The following is a 22,862-nucleotide window of genomic DNA, read 5'->3' on the forward strand; positions in this document are numbered from 1 at the left end:
AATTGCCGAACTTGAAATCTCCAAGCCTTAAAGAGGGCTTTGAAGTGGCGCCACAGGCGCGCGTAATGTGCGTCTGCGCTGAAATTCTAATAATTTGTATATCTCATCTCCGCTAATGCATGTTGTAAATGTCATGTTATTTGCATGCTTCCTTCAGGGTGTTGCATTTACGGTGGCCAGCAGTGTCTTTTACCAGAGAGTGCAGATTATATATATATTGTATAGATAAAATAAACATACAAAGGTTAGAAAAAAATTATGGAAACACTTCTTAACTAATACATTTCTCAAGAAATACCTAATATTTTAACGCTTTCTTGTTTAGGTCATGTGATTACTCATACATATCAATAAAGTTCGAGGTTTGAGGGACTGGCAGAAATAAGTATTTTTAAACACTATATGCCAGAAAATCGAGGAATAAGTTTGTAACTTGCATCGATTATTTTGGTTGTTACTGGCAATAATTGCATAAAATTTTTGAAATTTCTTACATTTTTTTGGAAATATGGACTATTTTATAAAAACGAATTTTTTGACTAGCACTATTTTTTTTTATATAATTTTAAAAATGTTCAATAAAATTAAACAAAATTTCTGCAGCATCAAAATTATTAGTTTAAAAATTAAAAAAAAAAAAATCGTTAAGAACTGCGCAAGATAAGAATATTTAAAGTAATTCTTTTATTTTACACAAGCGCAGAAAAACTCAGAATTCTTTTCTTAACAATTTTGTAGTGAATCGTATTTGGCAACTAATGAAAAAAAATTTGAGTTGAATATCTTCAAAATCCAAGAATTCTCAATTCTAGTTTTCGTACCCTTAATAAAAAAAAAAGTTCAAAATGACCAGGAGTTCTGCACAAATTTCATTTTATATTCTAAATCCAGATATATAAAAAATAACATCAGAATTGTAGGGTTTCATTCCCCATAAAAGATTGTTTTCTTTCCTTATACATCACATTTTGGTGTACAGATGATAATAGTGAGGTATTATCATTTGGAATTAATTGTTTTATGATACACAAAGAAATTTGTGGAAAACCCTTGATCATTTCGAACTTTCTTCCAAAAAGTACTAAAACAACTTAGAAAATTGCTTGAAACTTAGTAATTTTTAAGATATTCAATTCAGATTTTTTTTCATTAGTAACCAAATACAATTCACTATAAAATTACAAAAAAAATTTATTTAAATTTTTCCACGCATATGAAGTTTAAAAAACCCACATTAAGTACACACATCTAGCATTGTTTTTAACGATTTTTTTTAAAAATTTTAAACTTATAATTTTGCAATTAATTTTAAATTGCTCCAAAAGTTTTGCTTAATTTTATTGAACATTTTTAAAGTTGTAATTAGTTTTTTTTATAAGAATGTCCATATCTCCATACACATTTAAGCCAGTTAACGATATTTTATGCAGTTATTGAAAATAACAACCAAAGTAATCACTACAATTTATTGTTTGATTTTCCGGCATAGTGTTTAAAAATACCTGTTTTCGTTCGTAATTTATTACCGGTCTTTCAAACCTCTAAAGGCTATAAACTTTATTGTATGAAAAATTGCATGACCAAAACACTTAAAAGTTATGAAAGAATTCTCAAAATATTTCTTGAGAAATATGAAAAATGAGTCTGTATAGAAGTGATTATATGTACATATATATTGTCCTACAAGTATATTTCGTTGTTAAAAAAAAAAAAAAAAAATCAAACACAAAGAGAAGAATATAGTAATCAGTAAAACAAAAGAAAAGGAAATCTTTTTATTCACAATATTCAAACATTAATCTCATAAAGTATGAATTTACAAAAAATGAACAAATAAAGAAGATAAAAAATAAAATTCCTGAGTAAAAATGAACTATGGGTAATTGAAATATAAATAGTGTAACAAAATGTTCACCAAAACATGATTGTAACAGAATTTTTTTCTCCGAAAAAAAAAAATATGTATAAAAAATATAAATCTTTAAATAAACTGGAAACTTAAAATAGCGTTAGTTGGAAAAAGAAAAAAAACTTGCAAGTTTGTACAAAAGCAATTTACATGCAAATTATAATCTAAATTTTAGCAGAGTACAGGTATACAAAATATTATTATTTTTAAATATATATATATTTTTAAAATTACAAATTTTTTTTAAAATTTTATAGCTCAGAAACTATCTGACTTAGTTTAAATTTTAGGTTTTGTCAATTAAATATTTCATTAGTTTAAAACAAAGCAAAAATTTATATAAATTACAATTCACAAATGTTTGCACCCCTGTTAAAAATAAATAATAAAAAATTAATCTTTTGCATGGAACTATTTTTGGATAAACGAGTTTTATAATAGTACACAATAATGTTCAATTCGCCTAGAAGCTCTTGAGATATGTCGAAATACGGAAAAAAGGAAATTAGCATAAAGCTGTAACCCTTTGACGTAGATGGGACATTGGGGTCCTTTTTGCAAATTTTTTCTCTGATGCTCTTAATTACAAGAAAAAAATATATTTCGCTATTTAACTATAAGAAACAGTAGAATATTTACTAAAACAAATCTGTTAGATTATCAGAATTATATTTGTACTAAAATATAAAATTAAAAAAAGTAGGAAAATTTTTTTTCCATTCATATTCAAAAATGTATCAATAATTGATTTTGTAAATTAAAGAAAATTTAAACGAGAAATAACTGTTTCTCTTAGATCTAAATAAGGACAAATTTGAAAAATTATTGTTTGGAAGAGAGCTTTGTTTACAAGATTTTACTTTTAATGCAGAACAACGAACATACTCTTCTTTCTTGATTGGTCTAACTCAAAATTCGCCGAAAAATAGATATCCTTTTTCAGAGAATGTACAGTGTGCCAAAAAACAAAACAGATCACCCTGATGAATGTTTATGAGGGACACTGATAAGGACCATTTTTTTTGGCGCACAGTACATTTTTGTGTCTGACACTGTAATTAGCTTTAAGTAATTAGCACATTTGAAGTAAACTATTCGAATCATTAAGACTGTGAAAATTCGATTACTAGAACTAAAGTTATTTGGCGTGATGTCTTTTTTTTTTTTTTGCTCACTGTACAATAACAAACACATTAGAATAACTATTTTAATATGAAAATTACTGTAATAAAATCTAATAAATAAATATATGCGTTATTTATGAAGCAGTTATTACAGAAGTTGGGAAATAATTAGCTTGTTATTGATGGCTTTAAAGTAATTTTCATACAATAGCTAATAACAAGGTACAATAACAAATATATTAGAACAACTATTTTAATTTGAAAATTACAATAATAAAATCTAATAAATAAAAAATAATGCTTTATTTACAAAGTAGTTATTACAAGAATTATGAGATAATCAATTTGTTTTTGATAGCTTTAAAGTAATTTTCATTTATAAAGTAAATTCATTTAAAGGTTTTAAAATTATTTTGGATTCAATTTTTGTTTTTTTTCCTTCTTTTGGTTACATGAAACATTTTTGTATGATACTTTGTAACACAATAAAATCATCTATAAATCATAATGCATATAGTTACATGTGCATTCGATTCAAAAAGTAGAATAATTTTGCCATTAATGCTACAATGCAATATTTTCCTTTATTTCATCCCTTTCCAGATTTATTTGTGTTTTCTTTATAAGTATATAAAAACCAACAAAACAGAAATAATATATACATTTATAGAATCATCAATAAAAACAATATTTTTTAAATAAATCCACACTTAACTCACTAATAATTTTGTAGACATAGAAAAGATTGTTTATAGTTAGAATACTTTCAACTTTAACAATAAAAAAATTAAAATTTGTTCAATATTGTCCTTAGAAATCTTTTTTTCAAGGAAAATAAAAAAAGCTGCAATTTAATGACAAAATCATTAATCTAACAAGATAAATATATATAAAATGTCGGCAAAATGATAGCTTTGGTAGCATAATGCAAATAAACAGAAACATTTAACACAAATGTATAATGTTTAGAACTCATATGAATACAAAAATGTCTAGAATATCAATTACAAAACATATAATATTCAACATCTAATGGAAGTTCTCTAATTTAATCTTTGAAATATGATGCAACGTAAAATAAAAATGTGTAAAATTCTAATATGATTGACGAATCATATACAATGACTTATAAATACATACAAAGTAAAATGGACAATTTTGTTACACAAAATTTAATAACATGGTTAAAATCTTTTATTTTAAAAACTATCACATTTGAATGTAATTATTAACGAACTGATTCTTTTCTTTAAAAAATTAAAAGCATTACATTTTCTCAAATTCAACTTCGTGACCACAGGTATTGCAAGCTTTGACATAAATGTCATCATCTTTTTTGTATTCTTCTGGTCCATAATCATGAGTATGAGTGCTATCCTTCTTTCTGTATAGACTACTTCTTACTTCCATCCTCAAAGCTGTTAAAATTATACAAAAATTAGTTTGCAATTAATAAAGCATATGAAGAACAATAGTGAAGAACAAGCCTCAACAGGCAGTGCAGCTGAGAGGGAAATGATATTTTCTGCTGTTTATTAGACCAAATCAACTGAAATATTTGCTCAGTGGTCTGCTAATTTTGTCCTCAAACTGTAACACATTTATACAGTAAATGGAGGTTGCTTTGAAAATATTGTTTTATAGTTTCTCTCAGTTAACTGTGCCATCTGTTGAAAAACTTGAAAACTAATTTTGAAACCTAATAGAAATGAACTTCCTGATTACCTAAGTAGAACACAACAAACCATATTTAAGTTTTTCTTAAATAGAGTTTTCAAACAATCTGTTACATGAAAAGCAGATAAAAAAATATTTTGAGTAAATCACATTAGCTAAAATTGAAAATCAGTTGTTTTTTACTAAATTAACTACTTAGAACATGAAAATATTATTGAAAATTTCTGATAACATACAATTTAAGAAGAAAAGAACACGCCGATTTAATACATTTAATTAAAAAGTTATTTTTTAAGAGAGATTTATTTTAAGGTTTAAACTGTGCTGAGTGAATTTTATGAAGACAAGTTTATAATTATTAAACAAAAACTAATTGTAATAATTAAAAACATATATTTTTTTGATCTCTTTTTAAAGCTTTATCTTTATAGTACTAAAGTTTTAAAACAGCATAAAAATTTTAAATGTTGTCCTTAAAATAAATCCTAGTTAAGAAAATGGAGAAACATATTTTCTATTGATAATAGCTCACACATATCCCATATTCCTATCAATTTTATTATAAATACACACAAAAACTCTAAAATTTCAAGCTTTTATATTAGAGAAAAAACAGATTTCTTATTTATAACTGTAACATATTTATACATCGGTGGTAAAGGACACCGAGTCACAAAAATTTTATTTTTGAAGAGAGCAGGTTTTTGCATCTTTTATTACAAGAGGAAGGACAAGGTGCTTTTCAAACTGTCTAAATTCGCCATTTATTATGACATGACATATTGTCCTATGGATTAACTGAAAAATTTACAACATGGACATGGTGTCCGTTACCTCCAACATACAGATACTGAAAGCAGAAAATAACACATTTCTTTAATGTTTCCAATGCACACCATAAGAAAATTACATGTTTCATAGTATTTTTTAAAAAAAGAAAGCACATGCCTTTATTTAGGCAAAATAGGAAAGAAATGCAATAGTTTAGATTAAAAAAAAAATTCAGTAAGAATTTATAAAAGTAAATTGATAAGTATATAAATTAATTATTGATTAAATCAATGTTACTGAAATTTCCATAAAACCATCACAAGATTATGTCTCATATACAAACATAATATCTTTCTGGAAAAAAGTAAAACATAAAAATATAACAAACATTTATTTTTAACCACCAGTTAACAAAAAACTTTGGCAAACATGTGAAACAGTTAAAATATTAACCAAAATACTGTGAATAAATTTCAGCTAATTACAATTAATTTTATATTATTTATACCTCACCTTTGACTTTCTTATCAAAAGCTTTCTTCTTTCTTTTTAAAGATGCTTCTTCTAGTAATTCTTTCTTTTCATCTATAGCTTCCTCAGAACCAAATATTTGCACAGCTCGATTTTCAACCTGATAGTAATTAAATTTATTAAATATTGATTATTAAATATACTTTAGAGCAGGTAAAAAAAGTTGCCAACAAATATAAATAAATTTTAAAGCAAAGCAGCTCTTAAAAAGAGCTTCTTTAATTTTTCATATAGCTCAGATTGGATGTTTAGTACTTTTCCGTTAGCTGGGTGCAAGCGAAAAATCCCCAAATAATGTAGCATTCCGCCATATTTCTTACAACTATAAGGGGAACATTACTGTTTTATGAGGATGATGATGTATAAGGGGAATCCCACACTGGTGTAAACACTCAGAAAATCAAACGACTTTGGGACAGTGCCAAATGGAGAAATGAAAAACATCAGGGAACTTCTCGCCAACATCTGGAGTCGTACCTCGCCGAATTTGTGTGGAGATGAGGAGTAAACGATACATTTGAGCAAATTCTCAGGGACATCACCGTATTCGGGAAAAACCAATTATAATAAGCATTCTTTTTGGGTAAAACTGTTTTGTTTACAATTCATTAACATTTGTTTATAGCTGAACTTGTTTTGCTAACAAATTCTGCTTCTGGTTCACATCAACCACATTAAAATATAGGTAGTGGTAGATGGATTATGGGCTAGAATTCCCTTGCCGCTGGGCTAACTGCGGGAGTTTCATGCTTCTCCCTGCAACTTAAATGCCGGTTAAATCTATCAATAAGTCTTCCACGAAAGCTAGTTTGTCCCAATGCTTGATGCAGGAAGTCCCTTGTTTCCTGGGTTAGGCTCAATATTTCAAGACTGCAAAGTAGAAAACAGTCAATAACTTAAAATTGGGTCGGCTGTCCGATACCAGTTATACAATAAATTAAAACTTAATTAAAGTCATTGACCTCACAGAATTTTGGAAAAAAAATTAATTATTAAAAAAAAAAAGGTAGGCTTGGAAACAGATTTAACTTTTACCACATGCCTACAGATTAAAACAAAAAAAAAAAAAGATTTAAGATAACCAACAAAGTAATGCATTAACCGTATTTAGCTTTAAAGCAGATTTTTTAATTATCTTTTTTAATCAGTGACGAAGTATTTCAGAAAATCAATCTTTACAATCTAAATTACTTTGCTTTAAAATAGACAAAACTAATTATTTTTTGTGTTTTTGCTGAATAATGTTCTCACAATATCATTTTTCTAGTAATAATACGTAATAATAATGATAAAATAAGATAATAAATTAAATCTACCATCAAAACAAACTATATTTTTCGAAATTACATATTAATGATGTTTGGTAATAACTTATTATTTGGTTATATTGTTTAATGCTAAGCATCATTTCACGTAACTCTTTTAATTGAATTCTTATTCAATTATTACGAACATATGATCATCTGTGCATGAGTGTTTTAATCTAATATAATTATGTTTGTTATTTAAATAAATATTTGTTAAAAATTGTTAATACAGACAATTAATGAGATATTGAAGGTTCTTTAACATTAAACTTCTGAAATTTTTAAGAAACTTCACATTTTAAAACTGACAACTCTATGTTTTGTGACGTACCTGGCCTATCCATACTCCCCTAGCTCGGTTTTTACTTTTCTCAATACCAAAATGTCCCTAGTGTATTAAAGACAACATGTGTATAAACTATAACAACTGGGTGACCTTCTTGAATAAGACATGCCTCAATCCCATCTTTCGATCTATCACATTGCATTACACTAGGTTTAGAACTATTAAAAACTTTTAACTACTCTTAACTAACACTCTTAAACTAAACTAAACTCAGTGTCACGACAGCCCATAGAGGGCCAAGGCCTACTGTATCCATCTCAGTTTTCTTGACTTTGGGCCCTGGGGTACAGGAGCAGATGTTCCGGTCAGGTGGTAAGCCGAACGCGGAACCCCCAGTGTTTAGTTCCCAAGCATGCTTGGTACTCATTTATCGAGCCACTGAAGAGATGTAAGGCTGTGTCAGCCTTGCCCGGCCCGAGGATCGAACCAGGGACCTGTGGCATGACAGAGCGAAGCGCTACCGCTCAGCCACTGGGCATCAGTCTTTACTCTTACTGAAAGCAATAACATGTTCAGGTAACCAATTAAAATCCACTTTATCTCTCAAAAGATTTAGGAGAAGTAATGGTCGAGACACTAGGAAAAAATTTCGAGAGGTAGCTTACCAAACCCAAAAATCCCAGCACCCCATCTTTATCAGTTGAAATTTCCAATTCAATTATCTCTCTTATATGCTGTGGATCAGCTATTATCCCACTCATGACACAATGTTTCTTTATTTCCTCTATATAATAAAAAGCCTAAAGTTTCATTAAAGCAAAGTTTATTAACCTTTTTAAATTAGACAGCAACATACTAGACAAGAACTACGACGACCTCATTCCAGAAATCTAAAAAACGTCAATGCATCAATTATCTCTCAATTACAATCACAGTTATTCTTACAGTTAAAACACATATGTTACAACACTAACAGTTAAATTTAGTATCAATTCGATTTGAGTGCAACTAATTCAAAACTAAGACTTTACCTACCTGAAGTCTTAAATACAGCTTCATATTTCCGTGGACATTGTGAGGATTTTTTCTTAAGATGTATTTTAACGGAGGCTCTCTCTTATCTAAATCACAATCTTTCAAAAGATATTCTTTTTTGGCATCAGTTTTACTTATTAAAGCATGAGCACCATCATTGTCTCTGAAGGAAAAAAAATGTGTTGGATTTTCCTATAAGTTTTAAATTTCAAAACAATATTTTTCTTCAATGATAAACAGAAAGTAAACAAAAATAAGTTTTTGACAACAGAACAAAATCTTTCAAATTTAAGTTATAACACAATATTATAGCTCATAACATGATTCCATTCTCACAAAAAATATTTATTGCACTAATAGAGATATTTACAGCACTTATATATGGGTATGCTGTCCAATATTTCTCAAAAATACAGTAATTTCATGCAGAACACACACCTGATCAGATGTTCTCAAGTATTATAAAACTGTTCATGGTGCAAAGTTTGCCTTGCATCAATTTAGAGCAAATAAATAAAATTATTGAATATCTGTCTATAGATTGTTATCGAAGATTCATTTGTTTGAATATCAAAGATTTCCCTTATACGATAAATATTAAATTTTTTCTCTTTTTGGAACTGCATATCATTTATAACATAGTGACGACCACAAGTAAAATTTCTGGATTCTAAAATCAGATACTTTTTAAAATCATATCTGAATCAGTGGAATCATTACAATATCAAAACAGGTTGAAGCCATCGTTTAATAAAAACATTATCAACATTTTGTGTATAATCAAATTTTTGAGAGGCATACGTTTTACAAATCAAAAACTACACTGCTGGCCACACCCTGAAGGAAGCATGCAAATAACATGAAATTGACAACATGCATTAGCGGAGGTGAGATATGCAAATGATTAGAATTTCAGTGTAGACGCACATTACACGCACCTGTGGCGCCACTTCAAAGCTTGGAGATTTCGACAATTTCAAGTTCGGCAATTGTGTTTTGCTTGTGGTTTTTTCAAAAAACGATCAGTTATGCCTCATAGAAAACAGTGATCATCTTTTGATCAAGTATCCCACACCAGATCAACTTTGGCAACGTGTGGAAGCTGCTTGGTTTGCTGTACCCCAAGAACACACCCAAAGTCTCTTTGAATCAATGCCAAGGCGTGTGGCAGCGGTGATCTCCAACAATGATGGCTACTCTGGCTACTGATTTTGGCAGGAACCACACTTCACAGAAGTCTATAAATTTAATCATTTGATACTTGGTCAACATGTTATCTACAAAATGAATTTTGTTGTGATATTTATTGTCTTTCTTGGTGTTGCAATTTGGATGGCCAGTAGTGTATATCTTTTCTTTTCTGAACAATTAGAATTTTTTACTTTTTAAAGTTTGAAAAATGACGAGCATATAAAGAACAAATTTCAATATTTTCTTTATGAACGAAATAATAAACTACTGATGTGGATTACACTTCTTATAAAAATTGAAGGGTGAGAGTAAAAAATAATAATAATGTGGAGGTAGAAAGTTAAGGAATCCAGTTAAAAACTGTTTACAAATTGAGAAAAGTAATGGAATGCATATCATCATTAAATGTCAATGATCATCGCTCACTCAATAATGTAAATCTCAGTAATACATGTTTGATATTTCAAAATGAACTTTACAGCAAAAAATATATTAGCACTATAAACAAATACCATCATTATTGTCATCAAACATAACATATTGCCAACGATAGTAAATGAACTTGTTAAAACAGCATGAAAAGTACAAATAATATTGAATACATTGTGTTTTTACAATATTTATCAACAGCACAAAATTAATACTTTTTCCTTTGTATACTAAAGGTAAAAATTTATTATATCAAAACAACTGTCAGTCTTTCTAACTTTTTCATTTGTGCTTTAAAATTATGTTTAGTTTTCAATGTTAGTTTTATCACAAAGAAAATTCTACTTTTTTGCACAGAAAGCAAAAGCTACCATACACAAGAAAATTAACTAAGTTTACACTGCCAGTCCCAACAATGATAAAAGATTTTAAAACAAAATAAAGAAAATTGAAGGAAATAACTGCATTCTGCTTTGAAAACTAGGTACTAATTTAATAATAAATTTTAAAAATAGTAAAAAAGTTCGCCAACAGATAGTGCTACTAACTGGAAAACTATGAAACAATATTTTCAGATACATGCCAGGGTATTCCAATTGTAATATTTGCAAACAATGGTAATTTTGAAAATGTTGTGTTTCTCAATTAGCAGCACGATTGTTGAACTTAGCAACTATTTTTTAAACTCGCGAGAAATTATTTTTAAACTTTACTAAGCAGAATATAGTAAATTATACATTTTTATCTCATTCTGTTTCACCTAATTTTTTTTTAAAATTGTCTGTCACTATTTTAAAAACAAGAATATTAATAAAAGACAAAAAACAACAGAGAAAATCAAAAATATATTAAAATAGTTAAGAAAAAAAGTTTCAATGCTATTTTAGTATATTGTTAAGTGATTTTTGTGTTGATTTTTGCCTATCATCATCAAAAAGCTTTTATTCTTCTTAATAAATTTATAGTTTACCGGCAATTGTCGCAAACATGATGGTCAAAATGAGTTTGTAGATAAGAATCACTGAACTCTTCATTACATTCAAGACATATAGGTCTGTCTCCTGCAAACAAAGGAGCAGGCTGGGTTACCAAGGGTATGTTATCTGTATTAAAGAAGTCATCATCATCTTCATCAGCAAAAAATCCAGCTCCAGTGTCTCGTGGACGTAAGAGTGACTTTACTTCCTTTTGCGTTACAGCCCTGTTTTAAAATAAATTATCAAAAGTAAAAAAGGTATAGCTTAAAGTACCAAATAAATAATAACAACCATTAAAAAAATATTAAGATTAAAAAAAAAAGAATTTCAGAAAGATACTTAAAATAAAATAGAGAAACCTTTTAACACACATTAGTCTCTTACTATACAGGATACAAAATAAAGGCATTTCATTAGTTGAGCTCTAGATTAGGAACATTTTTGAAAAACGAATAAATCAAAAGTTGATAAATTTTAGTTACACACATCTTTAGATTCAAGATTATAAATGACACGTGTTCAAACAAAAAGTAACACTTGCAAAAATTGTGTACTAAAAGCACAAGAGTTGAACTGTACTTAAAGTTGTGGTATCTCACAATTTTTTATTATTTTTTTTACACTAGTAAAATTCTATTATCCTAGGTAAACTAAATGACTTCTGACTCTTTATATACCAATCTTTCTGATGAAGAATATAAGGACTTCTGTTGGCGTTTTTAAAAAATTATTTTGCTTAATTTCTTTTTCCGACCACTAATAAATAAATATGTGAAATAAATTTATGATTAAAACAAAATGCAGTTAACAAACTATTTAACCAATTTTCTTTTAACATTGATATTTAGCACTAAAAATATATAGATCCAAAGACCAAAATTAATAATAATTTTAAGCTTAGAAAAAGCTATAAAAGACAATTGTTAAGATTTTTGTCATCTTAAATATTTTTTCATTGAATTTTATTAGATTCCATGTAATAAAAATACATTACATCAATTTTTTAAAATTTTTCTTCTATCAAAGACTGCAAAAATACATCATTAAAAATATCGTTATCAAGTCTTTTGAATAAATATATTTTAATTTTTAGCTGGTATAAGATTTTGCATGTACAATTCAAACTGAATTTTATGATAAAAGATAGAGTAAGCAAATTCTTCTGTTAAATAAATTCAAAAATTACTTTTCAGCATCAGATACATTAGCAATTCTGGATTTTCTAAGTTGTAAAGCCTTTTCCCTATTAATTTTCATTCTTTGTAGCTGGGTAGCACTGAGTTTTTTTCCTTCGGCTGCTTCATCTAGAATATATATAAAAATAATTACTTATTAACCTTAATCATTTTTTTTAGCAGAAATCAAAATTCATATTATAAATTTCAGACCTATAAATGTGGATTAGATACAGTAGAAAGTCCCATACCAACCGAATTGAAAGGATATTAGCAGATCCAGAAAATAGATTTTTTCGGATAATAGGTGTTTAAGGTAAACAAAGATCAAAACATGCATTATTTAATAAAAATATATATACTAATTTCAATTTTTTGTACAATAATGTTTTGATATTAGTTAAATAATATTTAATTTAATTGAGAATATTTAGTAAGATCAAAATAAACATAACTGTTAAAGAAAAATGAAAAGGTAAGCAGAAATTGTATATTCTTTAAATAAATGAAAATGAATTTTTTCTTTTTGAAGTGAAGAATTAGCAGCACAACTATTCAAATAAAAATAATAAAACAAGCTCCAAACTCGGAGGTAAAATCAATATTTAATAAAAGGGGAAAAAATATCTAAAAAAAGGTACGAAAATCAGCGGATATTTTAATGAAAGCATTTATAATTTAGACAATAATAAAGCTTATCTACAACTGTTTCCATCAAATATTACTAAGATTCAGCTTCTGTTCAATCCTCTCACTCAAGTTTTTCTTTAGCTGTTCTTCTCTTCTGAACTCTTTGAGAATACATTTTAAAGCTAGGAAAAACGGAAGTCCAGACATGGGATTGAACTTAGCACGTTAGTTAGAAAATTTATAAGTTATAACTTTTTTAATTTTGAGTTTCAATTGCAGCTATATAATTTTATGGAACAAGAATATTTTTATATAATTCTCCATTCCACATTTTTATAAAATGAATGAATTAAAAGTGTAAATAGCTAAAATTAAATATAAACATATCTGATTCTAAATTTTAGACAGCTTTTGAGCTTGTAGTATCTGTTAAAAAATTGGTTAGGGACAGCAAACAAGAATTAAATTTGCTATTTGGTTCATTTTTAGGAATTTGGCATGATACTGGCCAATTTTGACAAAAGAAAAATAATCATATGGGCAATATCACAGTGACTGAAATTATATTTTGATATGCTTTCTTTTTTTAAATTTTCTTTGTCATTTACAAATATTTAAAATATTTATTTTCTTTTTTGAAAAATAACTTATATGGGACATTTTTAATAGAATAATACTATTATGCATAAAAGAAAAAAAGATGAAAATTATAAATGTTTAATTTAGAATAAAAACATAAAAGTTGACTATTTTACAAAATACTTTAAAACAGTGATTTTTGATTTTGTATCTATATTTTTATATCTATATTATTATTTGTTAATGAAAAACAAAGAAATTAGAAAATGGACGGATGCTATTAAACGTTTATTATTCTTTTTTATGTTGTCCTTTGTATCATGGAATTGCCCATTTAGTATTTTTGTGTTCTAAATAACACTAAAAAAGTAAACTTCAGTTACGAAAATTTTTTAAGAGTTAAAAAAAATATATATATATAACAATTTCTCTTTTAATAATACGATCTTAATTTCGTAAAATAGATAATTTTTATTCACGAACATGCATAACATACATAGTTATGCATGCAAATTTTTTTGAATATTAGTGCTAAATGATCTGTCATTCCAACAGAACATTTAGTACTAATATTGATTGAACTAAGTTCAGGTGAATATATAAATCTTGAAATAATTATAATTTAAACAGTGCAGAACTAAAGAAATCTAAACCCAGCATTATTCATGTTTAATACTAGGTATAAGAGCAAATTTCTTCTCCTATACACAATATTTTAATCTTGGAAAAGAATTATAATTCAAAGAAAGTTGAACGAAGGAAATTCATAACTGTACACAAAAAATCGTATTATTAATTATATTTATACACATATAAGAGAAAATAACTAATAACTTTTTTCTTTTCCATTTAACTAAATTCACATTCTTGAAAAAGAGGGCTAATATTCTATATTGTAAGCTTAAAATAACGAAATATCTCATTATTTTCTTTAATTATTTATATTTGCAACTTTTTTACAATTCTGATAAAAATTCGATTCAATCCGATTAAATAATGAAAGTAAATAAGTAATAAAGATATCAACAAAAGTTATTTCTTTTTCAAAAATCAGAGGTATAAAAAGACATAATTCGACAGTAACACAAAAATTTCATTTTAATGTTCATGCTATGAATAAACTTTTTAATCTTGCTATAATTTCGAAATTTAATACCGATTACGTTTAAGTAAACTTAAGATTACAGTAATCACTCTGATATTGACATGAAATGATTAAACTGCAAAACAATGAGTTGAATGTAGTGATATATCTTTTAAGTAAATTATAAAAAAAAACACGTACTTTTATCTGATGACATATTGGAATGAAATAGTTACTGTCTACCAATGTATAATTTTTTAACTTGGAGCAAATTTTGGATTATATCGGCACGCCGGATATGGAATAAACAAATCTTTTGTTTATAGGTATAGATTGTAGAAGATTGCGACGAGCTGTTTGTGTTAACTTATAGCTCTGTATTTCCATTAATATATCTTAGGGTTGAGGCTTGATAGACTGCAGGAACTTGCACCAAAAAGTCAGAAGCTGTGGCCCTGAAGAATTTGCAGAGAGATGGGAGTTTGGTTCAATAATTGAAAAATATGCTAACGATATCGGTAAACGCTGGATCCAAAAGAGATATGGGCTGTTCCTAAAGAGCATTCTGCAATGATGGACATTCCAGGAAGAAGTGATCGTTTGTGTTGACACTTCCGCAGTACGGGCCGTCAGGGATTTGTATTAATTTGCACTTGTGTAAATTCGCGTCCCACAGCGGACTGATCGTTAAGACACGGTTCCCAGCAGATCACCGAAGTCAAGCATCACTGACTGCGGTCAGTGTGCGGTTGGTGACCATTTGGATCAGTCTGCGTGGGGACCGAGGGTGTGCGGTATTGGTCCTCGTTAAGCTGTGCTACCATAAAGTGATCGACTTCGCGCGCAGGTCGTCGGGCTACCGAAGCGGGGGTGCCACTCCCTCCGTAGAGGATCAAAATTGTGATGGCATGTCTTCGGATCATCCTCCGGGATGTTTCCCAGACCGTCGCTAATAGCCCATTGTGCAGCTCTAGTGCGACGTAAATTAACAACAACTTGTGTAAATTCGCATTTGTTGGAAGAGATTTAGCTCTGAATCTGGAAATTAGATCATTGAGATTTCGGGATCTGATTAGTGGATGGTGATTTTGAAATCCATTAAGGTGAGGGAAGGAAAGGAAGTATTTGCAACACTTCCACTCCTGAAAGCATTTCATGCCACACAATAAAAGTAAAAATGAAAAATTAGACATTAGAATTTCCAAAAATTTAGCTTCAGAGCTAATTTTAGGATCATCAATTTCTTCTGAAAGTGATTAGATTCAGAAATTACTTCCTTTATCTGATATCGAACGGATTTCACACATTCTACCCAACTTTCGCATCGCGTTACAGAAACTTCTTTTCGAGTCATGAGTTCAACATGCTCTTTTAATAACTTCCACCGTTTTGGAGAAGCAATAACTAAAGCAATCAGGCATTGAATAATCCAAAGTAATGATACACTTTTTACTGATGACGCTGAAGCATCAAAGAATAACATCCACAAGGATTGAAAAATGCTCAAGGATACAAACGTCTGATTCTTGCTTGAAAAACCTTGTGCAATACAGTTTCTCATGTCATCCTGTATAGAGGACATGGCCAAAATAAAAATTTGTTAAAGTAGTTTTATAAATATTGTTTGCTAAATGTATATGTTCTTATAAATTTTGACACCTATCACTTGATGTTAATATAAAAGTTCACTTTATAACCGAAAAAATATATAAAGCATTAAAATGTCCGTCAAATGGAACCCTCAAACTTAGCTATCAGTTAATAGAGAAAAAGGAGAGCAATGCCCATAACAAAAATAAACATTTCTGTACATAAATAACGGCTAAACAGAATTTTATTTTTTTACCCACCTCATATCATATTTGCATCATCATCGATTTTAGTGACATCTATGTTCACGATAGAGGACAAGAACAAAATTAAAAATTGTTTAAAACAGTTTCATAAATATTTTTTTAGCATATGTTTATATTTGTAGACATTTTGACACCTATCCTTTGACTTGATATTAATATTAAAGTTCTACTTTGAGCCAAGAAATTATGAAAAATAATCAAAGTGTTGTGGGGATTTATTTATCGACTATGTCAACCTTCATCTATCAAAAGGTACCTCAAGATTGAATCGAGTTAACATGTTTTATATACTAGTGATTTGGTATTTAATATTTGTAGTGGTAGTTACGCCACATTACTCCCCTTCCAGAATTTTATCTGTGATAGATATTTAGTTATATTTAGTTTAGATATTTAGTTAATTTTGCTCATTATATTTTCTTTATTTTTTATAGCATTTCGCTCATAATTTTTTTAATATTTTTCCTTCATTATTTTGTTTATAGTATTTCGCTCATTTTTTTTCCTGTATTGTTTAGAACCGGGGGACTTTATTTACTTCACCGAATCTTTTTTTTCTTCTTGAGCAGTTTATATAAAGCAAATCAACTGTTTATTGCGGACCATCCATCAGGTTAGCAAGTTCTTATCACGTCCGGGTCACCATGGTGGGGAATTAATCTTAGACTTTGTCAACCTTCATCTATCAAAAGGTACCTCAAGATAGAATCGAGTTAACATGTCTTACAAACTAGTGATTTGGTATTTAATATTTCTGGTGGTAGTTACGCCACAGTGTCCTTCAATAAATAGAGAATTGATGCTACAAACCTTGCACGAGTTTAACATATCTCATAAATTAATCAGGTTGATTAAAATGACAACTTCATCTACTAAAGCGAAAGTAAGGGTACAAAACAAAATGTCGTGAGAATTTGATATTGTGACTGGATTGAGACAGGGTGACATTCTATCGACCTTGTTGAAAAAGTGATGCGTAACACAATATCAAATAGAGGTGGTACTATTTTTAATAGAACGAAACAAGTCCCTGCTTTCGCCGATGATGTAATATTGATAGCAAGAAGTAAAAATGCACTTGTTGATCTTTTTAAAGACTTAACCAAAGAAGCTAGTCTTTTTGGTTCAGAAATAAATATTGATAAGACTAAATACATGATAATGGATTGTAAGGGAACGCATATGGACACAGAACTACACATTGTGAAAAAACAAAATTTGAAAGTTCAGTTGTGATTGAAAACAATGACATTACGCCAGAGATAAAGCAAAGAATAAATGCTGAAATAGCGGTTTTTTTTAAACTTAAGAGATTGCTAACATCAAAAGTAATAACGATGAAAACGAAGCTTTAGGTGTATAAAACTATAATCAGACCAATCATTATCTATGGATCAGAGACATGGACTCCAATCCAGAAACAAGAAAAAATGCTGAATACCCGGGAAAGAAAAATTCTTAAAACTATTTTTGAACCTGTCAAAGAGGGCGATCTTTGGAGAAGGCGATACAATTTCGAAATTTCAAGACTATTTAAAGAAAAAGATATAATCAATTACGTAAAAGCAAAGCGAATTCAATGGCTAGGACACCTTGAGAGAATGGAGGAAAAGAGAGGCACTAAGAAGACATTCAAGGGGCAGTGCCAAGAGCAAAGGAAAAGAGGAAGGACGGCCAAGAGATGGTTAGACGTGGACAAAGATCTTAAGATTCTAAAGGTCCAAAACTGGAAAAAGAGAGCAAAAGACAGGCGACTTTGGAGAAAAATTGTTAGTGAGGCCATGGTCCAACATGGACTGTAATGCCAGGGAGTTAGTTAAATAAAAGTATCCGCCAATGGACTCTCAAAAGAGCGATGCTTATAACCGAAATACACACTAGTATACATTGAATGAAAGCTACACAGAATTTTTAAACAGGCTTTATATCATATTTGCATCATAATCGGTTTTAGCGACATCTTGGCTCACTATAAAGGACAAGAACAAAATAAAAAATTGTGTAAAACCGTTTTATAAATATTTTTTAGCATATGTATATGTCTTTAGAAATTTTCGGACCTCTCCTTTGACTTGATGTTAATATTAAAGCTCTCTTTTGAAACAAAAAAAAATTATGAAAAATTATTAAAGTGTCTGCTAAATGACCCCTTCAAACGCAACTAATAATAATTAGAATACATAGGAGTGCAATGTCTATAAACGAAATAGAAAATAAGAATAGAAAGTTTTTTTTAAATAAAGTATTAATTTAAAAACAAGATATACAAATTATTAAGCTGTACAAATGAATAATAACTATTATAAATTTACATCAAAGAAAAAAATACGTAAAATAAGTTATTATAATGTTCAATTAAATTATATTATAATGTTAATGAAATTTTTTTCACTTTGATGTTTTTTATTGCGAAATATATGTTTTTATTTTTTCAGTTACATCTGCAGAATTTTTCCTGTAGTAAATTTTCTTAATATTATTATTTATACCCCGTTTTATTTTGGCTCAATTTCTTAATTAAAAATAAATATCTTTAAATTTATATTTTACTCGGGAGGCAAAAAAATGTAAGTATAGGTATAAGGTGCAAGTTAAATATAAAGATATGAATACGTATAACAAGAAAAATAAATAAATATGTAAATAAACGAATGAAAATAAAAAGAAAGAAAGAAGGGGAGAAAATATGTTTTATAATACTTATTCATTTAATTCCATAACTTATATTACAATTGTTCTATAATCCAATTGTGACATAAGTTGTCTCAAAAATTTGCAATCGCATTAAAAATTGTTCTTATAGGTATTTTATCTAAATTGAATTGATATTAATTTTGTTATCACAACTTTACATCATATGGTATGTTGGACAACAAACAAAATAAGTTGAAGAAATAATGTTGACAGTTATTTTGAGAAATTATTTTGATGTATTTGTCCATCCTTATACTGATCCATTATCATGTATTTGATCAATACCAGCCTGGTTCATTCATCCAATTTTTACGCCATCGCGAAATATTCGGTTGCCGATGTGACGATGTTGACGAGCGGATAATTCGCGCTCTGTATAATATATACACACACATCGCATACCGTCAAAAAAAAATGACACAAGTACAAAAAACAAAACAATTTTGATGTTATGTCAATAAAAATTATGTATGAAGTGCCCTATCAAGCTCAAAAAGTGTCTCATATCTAGATTGTGCTATTTTAGAATAAGTTTTATAGTATTCTTTATACCACTGGCCATTAAAATTGTTACACCAGGCCGGAATGCAAATAACAGAATGATATTTATTGGGCACGCACATTATAGTTGGAAGAACAAGTGATTAAATTTTCAGGATATTTGGATGTACAGATATTGAGGAATCAGAACTCAGAGCAGCCTCTCCTGGCTTATTCTCCCGAACATCGAGTCGAACAGAGATTGGATAGCATGGACGGGTACAGCATTCCATACGCCTTCAACATTATGCCACAATTCATCGACCGTAGTGGTGGAGTGCCAGTCGTTCGTCAAGCATTGACCAGGCGCTTTCAATTGGTGAGAGATCAGAAGAGCGTGTTGGTCAGGACAACAAGCTAATATGTTCTGCGTCAAGGAAGGTCAGGACAGTGAGGGCAACATGCGGTCGCGCATTGTCCTGCTGAAACGTAGCGTTATGGAGGCCTCGAAGATAAGGCAGAGTAACTGGCCCTGACTCATCAGAAATGTAACGGCTGATGTTCAAAGTGTCGGCAATGCGAACAAGAGGTGATCAAGACGTGTATCCAAAGGCACCTCATACCATTACTCCAGGTGATGGGCCAGTATGACGATGTCGAATGCAAGCTGACAACGGGCATTCTCCACGATGTCGCCAAACACGGATGGATGCGGCCATCATGATGCTGTATACAGTACCTGGATTCGCTTGAAAATACGACGTCATGCTATTCCTGCCTCCAGGTTCGTCCTTGATCACATAATTGGAGGCACTCCTGCCTGTGATGCAGCGTCAAGGGTAGCATAAGCCATGATCGCCTTGCTGAACGTCCATGCTGTTGCAAACGTTGTCGAACTGTTCGCGCAGACACTTGTTGACTTGAAAATGATCCCATTTGTTGACTCAGGGTTCGTGATGTAGCTGCACGATCCCTAAAGGCCATGTGGAAACATGGCTGTCTTCTCGGCTGTTAGTGATGGGGGCCGCTGAGATCCTGCACGGCGTTCCATATGACCATCATGAACCCATGGATTCCATATTCTGCTAACAGTCATGGAATCTCGACTAACGCGAGCAGCAATACTTCGGTATGATGAACCGCAATCCCGGTAGGCCAAAATTCGACATTGATCAAACTCAGACACATGCTGTTAGGCATTTAACCTTCTTACACGAGGCGTAACAAAAACTTTATTACCTAAGAACAACGCTCAAATTCAATTTCTGTATGAGAAACTTACTGTCAAATCTCTCCTTTTAATACGCATTATAGGTGACGTACCACCGCCTGCTCTGCATGAATGCGATGATAAGTTAATGATTTGCATACCACAACATGCTTTATCCGTCCTGCAAATTTCACGTTCGTGGTGTGTCGCCTTCCTGGTGTAGCAATTTTAATGGCTGCTTAAAATGTAAATTTTTGGACAAAATTTGTTGGTTTAATTAAATAACAAGGTTTTACCTAAATTAACGATTTTTGTTTTTGCATAGAGCTCATATGTAATGAATTTTTTTGCAAAGAGCTCATTTTTCAGAAAAACCCCTTTGTTTCACCCTCCTAAGGAAAAGTTTTGTAGTCGTCCTTCAGAATACGGGATTTTTGTTAGCGTAAAAAGTAGAAGTTCTTCTTATACCAATTATTGTGAATTGTGTTATGTTTAAAAATTAATTTTAGCATGAAGGAGTGCTGTGAGTAGGGAGTACAGCTCCCTATCTAAAGTATATTCAAGTGATGCTTTTGTTTATTATTTGAAAAATTCGGATAGTTGCTTCTTTACAATTTAATTTTACAAAAATTACAAAATATATATAATGTGTTTGACGTAAAGCCTTTGCGTATTCGTTTATTTATTTATTTTTTACTTTTTTAAGCAATATACAATTGAACCTGACATATACAACAATTTACACTGAGATTTGTTTTCTTTTGCTCCGAAAACTAAGACTGTTTAAGACAAACAATTTTTCCTGTAGTGTATATACTACGTGATAAATTAAACTTTTTACAGTGTGCCGTTATTTATTTCGGTTTTAAGTAGTTATTGTAGTTTCTTTTTGATTCACAAATTGAGCACAGTTTTAACATGATTATAGCTATAATTATTATTAATGTTTGCTTGCTCGTTTGTTTCAAGCTTCTGACAAGAAATTAACAATTCGGGTATATTTTTTCATTTTGTTTTCCATCTTCATCAGCGCAAAAACAAGTGCCGAAAGGACCTGTGCACTGCCTTTTTCGAAAACTTCCGTCTTCGTTGCAGCTTGGCGGAATTACGTCCATACCATCCATAACTGAAAAAAAAGCATAAGTTATGTTTTCAGTTTTTAATTAAATTTTAATTCTTAGATTAACTCACACATAAGCGATACACGAATAAGGTGACTAGGTGTTCTTAAATCTTAGTACAGTCCTCGAATTTCGATAGTTGACCTCAAAACTTTCAATCCCTTTAAGAACAGAAAATATCCTTAAATTTTAACATAGGTTCTGAAAGGTGCTTGAATTTTACCGAAAACATTTTTTTATTATATATGTAGTGAAATGTAAAAAAAATCACAAATGCTCATGCTTATTTCAATCAAGATGATTTTTATCTCACCTGTTTGATACGAATTCTGCTCCCGGTTTGCCCCGACAACTGTGCTGACGTAAAATACCGTCAGTGGAAGACGGATCATGTGTAAGAATCCCCGCTGTCGATTTTCGTGGTTTTTCCTCTCCATGTATCTCAAATGCGAGGTATTTCCATCAAAAAGTCTCCCACGAAGGATGGTTTGCCCCAATACTTGATTCAGATGCTCTTTTGTCTTCTGGGTTGGGTTTAACATTACAATGCTGTGGAATTGAACACCGATTGTCGTAAGCTCAGAATCGAGTCGTCTGTTCAACGTCGTTTATAAAATAAAATCTCACAATAAAATTTGATTAAGACAAGAGGGAAAATGTTAAAATGATTTTGAAAGTGGGAATGAGTAACCTTTACCTTCAAAATCCCTGATAACGCAAACAATTTTCGAAGGAGCAACCGCAGCGTAATGACAACAATAGGAGAAAAGAAGATGCATAAAACAATTTATCGAGT

The 22,862-nt window shown here is 29.8% G+C and overlaps 1 protein-coding gene across 3 annotated transcripts; it reads right to left on the reverse strand.

Moving 5' to 3' along the window:
• Nucleotides 1-1,760: 1,760 nt before the first annotated feature.
• LOC107438026 (DNA repair protein complementing XP-A cells homolog Xpac) lies at nucleotides 1,761-22,565 on the reverse strand. Of its 3 annotated transcripts, none has more exons than XM_071186114.1 (6): nucleotides 22,380-22,565; nucleotides 12,424-12,541; nucleotides 11,231-11,461; nucleotides 8,641-8,803; nucleotides 5,995-6,112; nucleotides 1,761-4,451 (listed from the first exon to the last, which is right to left on the reverse strand). In XM_071186114.1, the coding sequence occupies exons 1-6, from the start codon at nucleotides 22,501-22,503 to the stop codon at nucleotides 4,300-4,302; spliced, it is 906 nt and encodes a 301-aa protein (XP_071042215.1). In that variant the 5' UTR covers nucleotides 22,504-22,565; the 3' UTR covers nucleotides 1,761-4,299. The 3 variants fall into 3 exon arrangements, with proteins under 3 accessions (XP_071042215.1, XP_015905672.1, XP_042905079.1); XM_016050186.3 differs by lacking the exon at nucleotides 22,380-22,565 and adding an exon at nucleotides 14,907-15,302; XM_043049145.2 differs by lacking the exon at nucleotides 22,380-22,565 and adding an exon at nucleotides 13,138-13,397.
• Nucleotides 22,566-22,862: the final 297 nt, after the last annotated feature.

Source organism: Parasteatoda tepidariorum, chromosome 10 (genome assembly GCF_043381705.1).
Source record: "Parasteatoda tepidariorum isolate YZ-2023 chromosome 10, CAS_Ptep_4.0, whole genome shotgun sequence".
NCBI classification, from domain to species: domain Eukaryota; kingdom Metazoa; phylum Arthropoda; class Arachnida; order Araneae; family Theridiidae; genus Parasteatoda; species Parasteatoda tepidariorum.

Coding starts and splice junctions, on each gene's coding strand:
- LOC107438026 (XM_071186114.1), bottom strand. CDS start 22,503: ATGGAGAGGAAAAACCACGAAAATCGACAGCGGGGATTCTTACACATG. Junction 8,804..11,230: donor CATGTTTGCGACAATTGCCG/GTAAACTATAAA, acceptor TTTTTCCTTCAG/AGACAATGATGGTGCTCATG. Junction 6,113..8,640: donor AGCTGTATTTAAGACTTCAG/GTAGGTAAAGTC, acceptor AATTACTATCAG/GTTGAAAATCGAGCTGTGCA.